Source organism: Acipenser ruthenus, chromosome 5 (genome assembly GCF_902713425.1).
Source record: "Acipenser ruthenus chromosome 5, fAciRut3.2 maternal haplotype, whole genome shotgun sequence".
Lineage (NCBI taxonomy): Eukaryota > Metazoa > Chordata > Actinopteri > Acipenseriformes > Acipenseridae > Acipenser > Acipenser ruthenus.
Window position 1 is genome coordinate 75,438,937 of NC_081193.1, and position 14,133 is coordinate 75,453,069.

Genomic DNA, 14,133 nt, shown 5'->3' on the forward strand with positions numbered 1-14,133 from the left:
TGGAAGATGGCAATCTCAGTCCGCCATAGCACGGCATCTGAATGTTTCCTAGCACACTATAGGGATGACTTTGGCACCGATACCAGCAACGTGGAACAACACTTGACTGCAAAAGATCCGTAGACCACGTGTGACGACGGAATCCAAGGACATATGTATACGCCTACGTGATTTACGTAACATGTTCACCACCGCAACCTCGACAATATCTGCAGTACCAGGAATGTGTAGGATTTCCATCCAGACTGTCAGAAACTGCCTACGGGAGGCTGGTATCCGAGCAAGGCCAGTTAGAGGAGTGATTCTTAAGGCCATTGCACACTGGATCCGATCATGCATCCGATTTTAACGTGCGTCTAAGAAGAAAAAAACGATCATGTGCATTCCCTATTGCACCTTGCACATGAGTCCGTAATTGTCGTACGACTTGGAAGTCACATGGATTCTTGCAGTTCCCTGAACAAAGTGGAAAAACTAATTGTGTGTGTCGCCAAACAAAAATGACTTTAAATCCAGCAAGAATACAAAGACTTTGAAAGAAAACATATTGCTGTGGACTTGGGCATGAATGATATGTATTATAAAACATGAAATTATGAACTGATAGCATACATAAACATTTGTATTTTGTGCAGTATAGGTTATTACAAGCATATACATTGTATAAATATAAATTGTAGTCGAGGATATAAAGAAACCTGGAGACACATTTCAGAGAACCGTGACAGGGCAACCAAGTCAGGTAGCAGGTAGTTATTCTTTAAGCTCAACTCGTCCAACCAGTGTGACAGAGGCAGTGTGGTCCAGTGGTTAAAGTCCAGGGCTTGTAACCAGGTCACAGATTCAAATCCCACCTCTGCCACTGAGTGACCTTATTGTGTGACCCTGAGCAAGTCACTTAACCTCCTTGTGCTCCATCATGCGGATGAGATGTTAAATCAATGTCCTATTGTAAGTGACTCTGCATGTAATGCACAGTTCACAGCCTGAAGTGCTTTGTGATGGTGGTCCACTATGAAAGGCACTATATAAAAATAAATATATTATTATTATAAGTCCCTGTGTGAAGATTCAGTCCCTTGTTGCGGCTAAATTTCACGCTCTCTCCCTTGCTGCTCAGCTCTTCGAGAGTCGATATAAATTCTTGCTAGGGCCTTTTTGATAAGGAACCGCTCTGCATCTCTGACACCGGTACAGCATGACTCTCCCCATTCGTCACCTGCAGTGCGGTCAGCAGAGTCCCCAATCCCTGTTTACACGGGAGCTAGGAAGTGATCCTCTAGGGCAGGGGTGTCAAACTCCGTTCCTGGAGGGCTGCAAAATGAAGAATATTGAATATGTCAAATTCAACAAATAATTAGATCAATTCTGTTAATTGAGAGCTTAAGGGAATGAAAACCAGAAGACCCTGCAGCCCTCGAACTGGATTTTGACACCCCTGCTCTAGGGGTAGGAGCAGGACTAAGAGTCCACACTCCTCTAAATCCTCCCCTTCATAATCTGGCTCGGAGAGCTCCCCCTCTCCTCCGCCAAGGAAGAGGAACAAAAGCTTCCATAAGAGGCATTCTGGCAATACTGCGACGCAAACTGAGGTTTTTGAAGCTATGAACCAGAAGCTGTCCCTTTTGACGGAGCTGCTGCGAGGCCCCTCCCCCCGTTGTCTCAGTCCCCAGGGTACAGGCACCATTGCCTAACCCAAACTCCCTCGCTACATCTGAGGACATGGACACCCAAGAAATAATCTTCAGTTCTCCCTTTAGGGCTTTTACACATACGCCCTCTCCAAGCCTGGTTCAACCACAGGGTCCTTCTCCCTGTCTTGGACTGGCACTGCCTACTCAGTGTCGTAAGGAGAGAGGTGGTGACCACAGACACGTCCAACCTAGATTGTGGCACTGTGGAACGACCAGGGTGTGCAGGCGTGTGGAAACCCCCATGGGAGTGTCTCCACTAAATGCTTTGGAGCTGCGGGTAGTTCATCTGGCCCTGCAGCAATATTAAAGGGAGATGCGTGTTGATCCGCAGACAACACCACAGTGGAGGCTTATGTCAACCACCATGGCAGTCTCCGGTATCCCAGTCTCAATCTTTTGCCCAGAAGCTTTTGCTATGGGCCCATGAACAACTGTTTTCAGTAAGAGCAGTTCACCTGCCAGGGGTGAGGAACTGGGTGGCGAATCTTCTCTCGAGAGGTGGCCCCCACATTTCGGCATGGCACTTCTTTCGGTTGGGAACCTCATCTGGGAGAAGTTCGGGTGCGTGGAGATGCATCTCTTTGCGACCCAGGAGTCCACCAATTGTTCCCACTGGTATTCCCTAATGGAGAGTGGTCACCCTTTTGGCATAGACGCACTGGCTCACAGATGGCCCAAGACTCTGCTCTGTGCTTTTCCACCGTTGCCACTGCTGACTGTGCTTGGAAAAACCAGGCTCGGGTGCTCTTAGTAGCCCCAAAGTGGCCCAGGAGGACCTAGTTCTTGGTACTGGTACAGCTCCTGTACGGCAGCCGTGGGAGTTGCCGGCCCCTCGCGACTTTCTTCAGGCGCAGGGCTCTCTGTGGCTTACAGACCTAGTTCTGCAGCTCTGCGTCTGGTCCCTGAGGGGAGACATTTGAGTCACCTCGGGTTATCTGATAGGGTCATTGTCACCCTTAAGAATGCGAGGGCAGCATTTACCTGCTCCCAGTATGGCTACAAATGAGGTGTCTTCCAGACGTGATGTCAGTTGGACCCCACGACTTGCCCCATGGCAGGTGTACTGCAATTTTGCAGGACCTGTTTGATGAATGGAAGTCTCACTCCACACTTAACATCTACCTAGCAGCTATTTCAGCTTGCCATATTTAAATTGACTCAGTCTCCCCAGCAGCACTCTTTTGAAGGGTACCTGGAAGTTAAGACCCCCTAGAAAGGACCTTGCCCCTCGCTGATGGCTCAATATAATGCTGGACGCACTTACAAGACCGCCTTTCAAGCCCCTTCATTCAGCAGAGCTGAAATTCCTGTCCTTAGAGATGGCTTTACTGCTTGCTATTGTCTCTGCCAAGCGGGTAGGTGAAATGCAAAAATTCTCCACGGCCATAGCCTGTTTGTTTTTTTGTGGAGGCCAGAACTAAGGTTGCTCTCCGCACAAATCCTAATTTTTCTTCCTAAAGCATTTCTGCTTACCATATCAACCAGTCAGTGGAATTTGAAGGCCTTCCATCCACCTCCTTTCCAGTCTGACGGGGAGAGAAAGTTCCAAACGCTCTGTCCAGTTAGGGCACTGGCATATTATGTTGACTGCACTCAGAGTTGGCAGTAATCCGAGCAATTGTTTATTTGCTTCGGGTCTAAGTTCTACGGACAAGCCCTATCTAAACTGCCGCTGTCGAGGTGGATTGCAGACATGGTCAGGATTGCATACGATCTAGCCAACCTGCTCCCACCAGAAAAGGTCACTGGTCACTCCACAAGAGGCCTTTCAACCTCTTGGGCGTTATTCCAGGGTGCATCTGTCGCAGACGTTTGCAGTGCTGCAGTTTGGGCCAGATCAGCAGAACCCTGGTTTTGGGACCAGAGTGTTAAGAGCAGCCACATTCTGCTTTTTAACACATTTTTATTATGTGCCTGTAAGTCCTGGGATAGTTAGCCATACACGCCTCTTGGACCTGGTGTTAAATGCTGAGGTTATACTGCATGAGGGTTCTCCTTCACTGTACTGTGGACTATATGCCATGGACCCTTATCGGTCCTCTGCCAGAAAGCTAAAGGCAGTTTTATCTGCCGGTGCTGCAAGTCCTTTGTTTGCGACAGCTTGGGTATTATGTCCTAATAGGTAATGGTTACAAAATAGAAATGTAACCATTATCCATCAAGGTCTCCGAATTCACTCCAACGCAGCAGGCCTGAAGAGAAAATGGCGCTGAGCCTTATGCGTCACTTGTATTTATCTCCTGGGGGTGGAGAGGACATCCGACGCATACAGGGCTCTTAAAGGAGCAGCTTTGATATAAGTGCTCAGGTAATTCAGGCTATAAGAGATATATCCTGTTAGGTAATGGTTACATTTCTACTTCAGGGAACCAGGTTTATGATAATGTTTTCTCTATTGTATAATAATTGTTTTAGAAGTTTTTCTCAAAAGATGCAAGGTGAGAATGTGATGTTTAAAGACGTTGAACAATCATGCATCAATTAAAATAATCTCTGAGCTAGGATTATGTGACTCCTAGGTCTTCTTTACAGTACATTGCAGCATACCGGAATTGTGCAGGCTTAAGTTCTGAAGACTTGCTGTAGATAGAAATTCAGTGCTGATGCCTTTTGCAGTGCTCGCAAAATACATTTCAAAGTAAATCTTCCCTCCTTAAAAAGATTCTGTCTGTTATCTATTCCCATACCAGTTGGAAGCATCTGCATTATTTCACATTCTGAATTTTAATGGTATCTGTTGGAGCCGCAATGCCCTGCAGCCCGCAGTTCTATTAAGGCAAATACAGTGCTTGCTTTATAAGACTGAGTTGTCATTCAAATGATCATTATGCGTGCTTGATGCTCACGGATTTCCTTTTTTGATCTACTTTAATTCTATTCTTTAAAAAAAATCCACTTTTATATGTGTTCAAATAACTATATTAAAGGGGCTAATTCACTCATGTTTCTCCCTTTTGAGACCTGGTCATCCATGAGTAATGTGCTTGCAGAGTGGTATGTGGTACTCTAAATTCCCCCCAAAAGTGCAACAATAACAAATATTAGAAAATGGGGGGAAAAAAGATCACAGTAGTACTGAGGGAAAATGTTAAACAGACAAGGTGTAACGTCAGCTGAGTTGTGCAAATGCAATTATCAGACATGGGTTCTATGGATTCTGCTTCTGTTGTGCAGTATTGCCGAAAATGTGGCACAATCTTATTTTACAACTGTTGATTTGTAGTGCTCCTTCCCTCAAACTTGCTCGCTTTTTCTCTTTATCGGCCTGCAGACGGTTTCTGATATTGAGCGAGGCTGGATCCTGGTGAATAAAGAGCAGCACAGACAGCTCAAATCCCTGCAGGAGAAAGGCTCTAAAAAAGAGGTGAGCAGAGAAAGCAATACCAATTCAGGATCTTTTATTTAGGTACTGTGAACCCCTCAATACGTATTAACCTGTATAGTAATTGAATGATATAGGAGACCATCTCATCTGATATATTTCTGTCGTATAAACTGTAATGGAAAAGAGGGAGGAAACACAGTATCCTACAAATGAACTGTAATGGGAAAGAGGGAGGAAACACAGTATCCTACAAATGCCCATGAGCATCTTTGGGGGTTTCAGTGTATTACTTTTACAGTGCTATTTGGAAGAAAAGTAACTAAAAAGGTATGTGACATTGAATCAGTCCGCCAGGTTATTATAGCAAGCTATCACATCTGTGTATCATGTAGAAAATAGCCACTATTACTGTGTTAAGAACTAGTGGCAGCCAGGGCCAGTATTAATGCAGTACATCTATTGATTCTGCATTCAATAGAAGGAATTTAGTTAGCTTGCTTGTTGTCAGCAGGTTTATTAGTGCTGCCAGGAACTAAATAATTCGCTGAATAGATGAGAATGGGGAGCCTAATTCAAAGAAATCTGGCAGTCAGTTGCAGATGCTAATTGGTAACATTAGTATCATTAGCATCTGCCATAACTGAGACAGTTAAATCATTCTGTGGTGAATTATCAGTGTGGGTACAACTATGATAGTCCAATATTGGTGCGAATAAGGATCAACCGCATATGATTTACAATGGAATGCTATATGTTCTTAGTAGCTGGGAGGAGTAAGAAATGTAATAAATCAAAAGAAATAGTCCATGCATGTCCTGTCCGTGTCGTAACAGATAAGCACTGCCCGATGTCTGGCAACATAAACAAAACAAAATAAAAATGCCAACCTATATAAAGAAAAATAAATCTGGGCAATGTAGAAAAATCATAACAAACCAGAAGGCTCAAAATTGATTTAATTTTACAGCCAAGGCAGAGGGATGAATGTCACAGACATGTGTGGGGAATATGGTAGCATCTGTCCCACTGTCTGTCTGCTAGGTAGGTCCAACAGTGACCACAAATCATTTTGAATTAAACCTGTTTTGCTTTTCTCTTTTTTTGTTTTTGTAGTTCATCCGCTTGGCTCAGACCCTGAAGTACTTCGGCTACATCAAGTTTGACCCCTGCATCACAGACTTCCCAGAAAAGGGCTGCCATGTGATTGTCAGCGCTGGTAACAATGAGTTGAACTTTCATGTCAAACTTCCAAATGACCAGATTAAGGAGGGAAGCTTTAAAGTGACGCGCATGCGGTGCTGGCGGGTCACTTCCTCAGTAAGTAGAATTAGTTGTAACATCTGCATTCACAGTAATCTGTAATGTAGTTTACAGTGATTTACATGGATTTACATGCATTTTAATTTACCAATTTAAAAATATCATGAATGAATTGTAGTGTCCAATGTAAAATTGTTTATAGTCTGACAAAAACATATTGCTAATTGCTATTTTAGTGTTTTTAGTACAGCGTATCGTATAATACCTTTTGCATTTTATTTGTTTTTGATAGATAGATAGATAGGTAAATACTCTTTATCTATCGATCTATCTATCTGTCATATAGCATTGCCTGGGGAAATTCAGTATTTCATGCATGACAAATTGGGGAGAGGTAGCATTATGGTTTCCTACAAGTTACCGATCTTGGATGTCGCACAATGTGCTCGGACCCCTTTCCCTTTTTTTTGGGAGGGTTTTGCCGTTTTTAAACTTTTTAATTTTTTTTTGTTCTTTTGTTTATTTTTTGGTTTTGTGGGTTTCTTTAATTTGAGATACATGGCTACTGTAGTGATCCAGCAGTGGGGTTACTAAAAGTACCCCGGGGGGTCAAAATTTTGGATCCAAACATAGCCCTTGACCTTCCCCTGGATGAAAGAGGATGCCATGCAAAGTTTGGTTGCACAGGCTCCTGCGGGGTCCAAATGCATAAAGGAACAGACAGACGAACTTTCTTCTTTTATATATTTAAGATTAAGATAAAGCCCTGTGTTTTTCGCACATACGAAATGGCACGAAATTAAATTAAATGCAACATATAAAATGAAAAAAAACATTATAAAGAAAACATAGAATGACATCTTTTAATTGGGAGTTTTATACAAAAAATACTTTAAATAAGTACTTGTAATCGTTAGCATAGACACAGTCTGAAGGAAAACAGAAGCTCTAACTAGCATATGCGCAGATGTATAATTTGGAGCGAGTCGTTTGGGAATTAAAATTGTGATGTAAGAGGAGACATTTGTCTCTAAAATACCTAAACCGCACACAACAATTAAACAATGGTGCAAAGAATTTCTCTTGACCAACTGTTTAATCCACTGCAGATAGCCACTTGGGCATCAGTGGATAAAAATATGTTGTAGGAATATATATGTATTGTGAACGTGCCACTGCTGAAGTGGAAATACATTCCTCTCTCTCTCTCTCTCTCTCTCTGCGTATATATAAATTGTTTTTGTTTTGTTTGTTTGTTTGGCTAGTCTTGTCATTTTACTGTTTTAATGTTTAACCATTAAGCAGAGTAGGTTTCGTGTTTTGTAGTGAATTTGTGCTTCCTGACTTTGCTGTGTTTTAAAATAATACTTTATTTTTCCTTTGAATTTCTTCAGCAGGTCCCTGTGGTGAACGGTACGGCAAATAGTGGCACCTCTGGGAAGTCTGACATTAAACTGGAGCTGGCGTTTGAGTATCTCATGAGTAAAGACCGCTTGCAGTGGGTCACCGTTACCAGTCCGCAGGTAAGCCACTGCTGAAACACTTCATTTAACACCCATGTGACCAACACAGGGTCTAACTAGCACATACAGACGTGCTCAAATTTGTTGGTAACCCTCCACAAAAAACGAAGAATGCACAATTTTCTCTGAAATAACATGAAACTGACAAAAGTAATTGGCATCCACCATTGTTTATTCCACATTTAATAGAAATCAGACTTTGCTTTTGATTTTTTATTCAACATAATTTTGTAAATAAGAAAACAAATGAAAATGGCATGGACAAAAATGATGGGACCGCTAACCTAATATTTTGTTGCACAACCTTTAGAGGCAATCACTGCAATCAAACGTTTTCTGTAGCTCTCAATGAGACTTCTGCACCTGTTAACAGGTAGTTTGGCCCACTCTTCCTTAGCAAACTGCTCCAGCTGTCTCAGGTTTGATGGGTGCCTTCTCCAGACTGCAAGTTTCAGCTCTTTCCATAGATGTTCGATAGGATTCAGATCAGGACTCATAGAAGGCCACTTCAGAATAGTCCAATGTTTTGTTATTATCCATTCTTGGGTGCTTTTAGCTGTGTGTTTTGGGTCATTATCCTGTTGGAGGACCCATGACCTGCGACTGAGACAGAGCTTTCTGACACTGGGCAGTACGTTTCGCTCCAGAATGCCTTGATAGTCTTGATTTCATTGTGCCCTGCACAGATTCAAGGCACCCTGTGCCAGGCACAGCAAAGCAGACCCAAAACATAACCGAGCCTCCTCCATGTTTCACTGTAGGTATGGTGTTCTTTTCTTTGAAAGCTTCATTTTTTCGTCTGTGAACATAGAGCTGATGTGACTTGCCAAAAAGCTCCAGTTTTGACTCATCTGTCCAAAGGACATTCTCCCAGAAGGATTGTGGCTTGTCAATATGCATTTTAGCAAATTCCAGTCTGGCTTTTTTATGTTTTTCTTTCAAAAGTGGAGTCCTCCTGGGTCTTCTTCCATGGAGCCCACTTTCGCTCAAAAAGCGACGGATGGTGCGATCACAAACTGACGTACCTTCACCTTGGAGTTCAGCTTGTATCTCTTTGGCAGTTAACCTTGGTTCTTTTTCTACCATTCGCACTATCCTTCTGTTCACTCTGGGGTCGATTTTCCTCTTGCGGCCGCGCCCAGGGAGGTTGGCTACAGTTCCATGGACCTTAAACTTCTTAATAATATTTGCAACTGTTGTCACAGGAACATCAAGCTGCTTGGAGATGGTCTTGTAGCCTTTACCTTTACCATGCTTGTCTATTATTTTCTTTCTGATCTCCTCAGACAACTCTCTCCTTTGCTTTCTCTGGTCCATGTTCAGTGTGGTGCACACAATGATACCAAACAGCACAGTGACTACTTTTCTCCATTTAAATAGGCTGAATGACTGCTTACAAGATTGGAGACATGTGTGATACTAATTAAAGAAACTAATTCGTTTGAAATATCACTATAATCCAATTATTTATGATCTTTTCTAAGGGGTACCAACAAATGTGTCCAGGCCATTTTAGAATATCTTTGTAGAATAAGCAATAATTCATCTCTTTTCACAGCTTCTTTGCTTTATTCTATGACATACCAAAGGCATGCAAGTCTACATGATAAAATAGCTTTTAATTTCATCACTTTTCAGGAGGAATGAAGCATTATTTCAATGAGCTGTAAGGGTACCAACAAATTTGAGCACGTCTGTATTACTAGTGGCTTGGAAGCGTATAGTATTATGAAATTATTCTGAAATTGGATATCCCCATTGTGCATCTAAAACGTCATGTTTGTTGTATGGCCATGCTGAGTGATTGTGTTATTTTTCTTCTGATGAATATAACCGACTCCAGGGGGTTTGCATATCTTGCTGTACTTCTTGGTGGTTGAAGGCACAATGCACCCAGATGTGCGCAAGATATGTCCTACTGCACACCCAGGCATGGGTTATTGCTTTAATTAACGCTCATTGCACTTCTAGGCAATTATGATGAGCATCTGTCTTCAGTCTATGGTGGATGAACTGATGGTAAAGAAGTCTGGTGGCAGCATCAAGAAGGTTCGTATCTGAAAATGGAGTACCGTAGTATTTTTATTTTTGTATTAATATTATTGTTTTGGTATTTTAGATTTTTGTTATATATCCATGCTGATGCGCTGGGGAGGCCGCACTGTGGTTGATCCCCGGAGCCAGTATCGCAGCCGTTGTGTGTGCTGATGCGCCAGGGAGGCAAAATAAGCTGATCCCTGGAGCCAGCATTACACTTCAGCCATTAACACCAGACAGAAGGATATCTACATCATCATATGGAAGGAAACGTAAATGGATGGAGATGCAGATGGATCACATTAGTTTACTGTAAAACTATGTCTTAGTTGGTGCTTATCTTGACGAGAGCCGAGTTCAAATCAGCATGAAGTTTTAACATCTACTCTCGTGTAATGGAAATCATTATATATATATATAATATATATATATTTTTTTTATATATATTTATAAAGATGCTGAAGAAACGTCATAATGGTTCCCTTCGTCGGTCTGACAGTCAACAAGCTGTGAAATCTCCTCCTTTACTAGTAAGCAAATTTACTGTATTTGTAAGATTTGCTTTGGGATAAAGATCTAGTTAACGCCCCTTGAGTTTCATAATCCTGGTCCTCCTTCCTCCTCCCTCCTCCACCCTCCCCCCCCACCCCCCCCAACGGGTCTGGGTTTTGAGTATAAATATACAATGCAATACAGCACTTGCAGACATCCTCTGAGACTTTTAAACGATGTGTAGCTACAGCGATTGCTCTCGTCTTCTTCCAAGACTGCACAAAAACAAAAAGCAACCTGTCTTTAGAGAGTGTTAATGTTGTCTTATAAATACAAAATATTCTGCACTTGATTATAAAAATCAAGGGATGTTAAATGCAGTGCTGCTTTGGTATGATATTAACTGATTGTTTCCACATAGGACTCCCCTGACTCAAACAGAGAGCCTGTTGTTAAACTGTCGGTGAGTTTTTTATTTCGTTTGTGTGTGTGTGTGTGGGTGTGTGTGTGTGTGTGGATGGATGGGATGAATACAGCGGTTCCAAATAATTCTTTGAGGTCTCACTGAACCGACACATTTCAATTGTAAGCCAGTTAAACTCACACAATTAGGTTGTGCAGTGTGTATAATCTCCAAAGTGCTTTCAATTAAAAACAAATTGTCGTCTTTTAATCTGTAGACAGGTGAGTTTCGCGTGGCCGATGCAAATTCACATTATAAACACTATAAACACAACATTATGAAGACGTTACGCACTATTGTTATGCTTGTGTCTTTATAATGTGGATCTGCATCTGTCACGCGAAACTCACCTGTTTACAGATTAAAAGTAGATGGTTTGTTTTTAATTGAAAGCACTTTGGAGATTATACACGCAGCACAACCTAATTGTGTGATTTAAAAGTGGAACCGGCTTTCAATTGAAATGTGTCAGTTCAGTGAGACCTCAAAGAAAAATTATTTGGAACCGCTGAATTTGTCCCATCCCTAATATATAAATCTGTATTTTTCATTGCACACATTACCTTTCATATTAAGAGTAGCAGCTGGTAGATAAAACATGCTGGTAGATAAAACAAACAAACAAACAAACAAACAGCAGATGGCTTAAAGCATACACATTTGTTCTGTGTATAATTAATTTATTTAAAAATATTCAGACATGCGAAACTGTAAAATAGTAGACACTAAAAAAAAAGGTCAAGCACTTTCTGTAGGAAGTAGAAGTTTAGCTGTGAGTGGGAACACTTTGACAGTACATTGTGTGAGGCAAAGTTAGTCACTGGAGAAGATTGAGCATGGACAGGGGGCTACGAAACAGAGAAAGTTTCAGGCAAAGAGAAGCTTTTAATTGGTATCCTGGGGACTGGAAGATGAGAAAGGGAAGCTGTTATATTGAATTCAGTCTTTTCTTAAGCTGATTTTTTTTTTTATGTTTCAAATAGCTTTAGATGGTGAAAGTAAAGAAAATGGAGGAAGTCTGGTCATACAATTAGAGCAATATAATTTATAAAGAGGAAAACCTTTATTTTGAAGACCAATTTAGCAAGTGATGCTGGGAAAACCACATGACGTCTTTTGTGCTTCAATCTTCTGATTTCCCCCCCCCCCCCCCCCCCCCCAACAAAATGGAAATTATGGAATTCATGTGTTACTAAATTAAGTGTACTCATGCTAATTTTCACTATATTGCACTATTCTATGCTTCTGATTGTTAAGCATATTTGTTACATAATTGTTTTCCTTCTAACCCGTTTATTTTGTTTTGCTACAGAGTAAGCTCACCTCTGTAACCCTGCGCGGGATCAGCACGTCCAACTCTGCCAACGACATCAGCGGCAACAATATCCATGGCAACTATGCCTTTGAGGGGATTGGAGACGATGATTTATAAACATACCATTCCAGTCATTGCTTGAAAGTTACAGAACTGGCAGCAGAAAGCAAAATATGTAATACAGAATTCTGCAAGATTCTTAGCCACCTGAGGGAATTGAGTTTTCATTTTTTTTATTATTGGTATTAGTTTGATTTATTATTTCTAGTTGCCTTAGAGCAGTAAAAATCTGTATTGGGGGTGGGGGTGGGGGTGGGGGTGGGGGTCAGTTGATTATCAGTGTTTTGAAAACTGTGGGTGGCAGGAACATTAAGTACCTTAGAGTCTACTTCAAACAATTGTTGTTAATCATTGCCAAAAAAAACACATTTGCAGACTGAACCTTTCATTCTCTCCATATGTAGCATTTCTTCTAGATGTATTTGATCTGAAAGGACGTCGCCAGTTCATCTGTTCAACATGTATGTTCTTGCACTGAATTGTCTAGGCAGTAATCAGAGCAGATAAAATGAAACTATTACATTTTGGTTTACAAATTGTTCAAAAGATTGTCCTGGCCTATGATGATGATGATGAATCAATTAATTCAGATAACCTGGTCTCTGACACAGTCTCCAAACAGCATTGCCAATTTCCGACATCAGGGTGATCATGGTAAAAATACAACACTAGTGATGCATACTGTATATAGTTATAAAACAAAACTATTTATAATCTTTAAGTGTATTTGGATTGTAAATAGTTGAAAAGTCTACTTTATAACAAAGCATGGTTTTGAGATTAAATAGAAATTTGAACTATACCACAACAGTATGCTTTTTGTACAGTAAGTAGTACTGTAGGTTTGTAAATCGCTTGTGTATTTTGGGGGAACCTCTGATTTTTATAAGGCCCTTAAAAGGTGATTTTGCAGTTCATTGGGACCGTTGTTGGGTTAGTGGGGCGCTCTGCTTTATAATTTGACATTGATAGTTTCTGTACTGTATGTATATAATATGAACAGAAAAAACAGTACAACTTCAGATAAATTACTCAATCTTGTGTTGGTTAGTAAGAAAATAATTGGTTTCATTTTATTTTTTTGCATTAGCTCATATGCTAATAAAGTAAATGATGTTTATGAAGTCCACCTTTGTAAACTTATTTAGTGAGTTGTGTGTGAATGTGGTCGAACTATCCCCCTTACTGCCTTGAGGCATAATTGAAGCCTTATTCTCCCTAAACCCCTTTTGTCAGTACACTGCTTATATTTGAAAAAGGTACAGTGAATGTCCACTGTATCAAGCGATATCAATTTGTAGCCATCCTATGTTCCCTCAGGACGAATCTTGCAGTGTTTGGTAGAGTTCTGTTGGCCAGTTCTGTAGAACAGCTTGCACTTGTTGAACCAATCATTTTGCACAGAATTTTGAAGGACTGGAATGGGGCAGCTGTCTTCAAGAACCTTCAAGGAGGCTCCAGAAATGTTTTGCATGGAAGCTGGAAGTGGGTTTCCGATGGTCATGAATTTACATTTTATAATTTTTCCAAAAGAAACCTCTCTCAAATGCCAAATGTATAGTTTACTCAAGCATTTTGCACAAAAGGAGCATTAATGATCATCATAGTCACTTTTTTTTTTTATATATGTACATGCATTTAAAAAAAAGTATTCTGAACATTGTTACTAATATTCTATATCTTTTAATAGTCGATGTAATCCAAGAAAGTAGATGAAATGTAATCTAATATGTATAAAATAGAAACTAATATCTATCATTGTTTACAAAATCATAGAAAATGTAGTTCTAATGCAAAATGTTTACAAATTCCAATTCATATTTTAAATTAGTTGTCTTACTAGTATTTAGTTGTGTTTTGGAAATAGACATAAGGCAATTCCAATTTATTTTTTTTAATATTTTGGTTTAACATATAAAATGGCAAATGTAGAGCATTTTTGCTGTTCTGACATTTCTAGGTGG

At 40.6% G+C, this 14,133-nt stretch overlaps 1 protein-coding gene across 2 annotated transcripts in view; it reads left to right on the top strand.

The window, feature by feature from the left end:
- The window catches only part of snx17 (sorting nexin 17), a 39,917-nt gene extending 27,509 nt beyond the window's left edge, over positions 1 to 12,408 (top strand). Inside the window, exons 9-15 of one of the 2 annotated variants that reach the window (XM_034005290.3) lie at positions 4,966 to 5,058; positions 6,133 to 6,336; positions 7,677 to 7,802; positions 9,774 to 9,851; positions 10,295 to 10,369; positions 10,753 to 10,794; positions 12,107 to 12,408. In XM_034005290.3, the coding sequence (XP_033861181.1) occupies positions 4,966 to 5,058; positions 6,133 to 6,336; positions 7,677 to 7,802; positions 9,774 to 9,851; positions 10,295 to 10,369; positions 10,753 to 10,794; positions 12,107 to 12,226 (738 nt within the window). In that variant the 3' untranslated portion in view covers positions 12,227 to 12,408. Of the gene's footprint in view, positions 1 to 4,965; positions 5,059 to 6,132; positions 6,337 to 7,673; positions 7,803 to 9,773; positions 9,852 to 10,294; positions 10,370 to 10,752; positions 10,795 to 12,106 lie in introns of both variants that reach the window. The other variant, XM_034005288.3, reaches the window with a different exon arrangement.
- Positions 12,409 to 14,133: the final 1,725 nt, after the last annotated feature.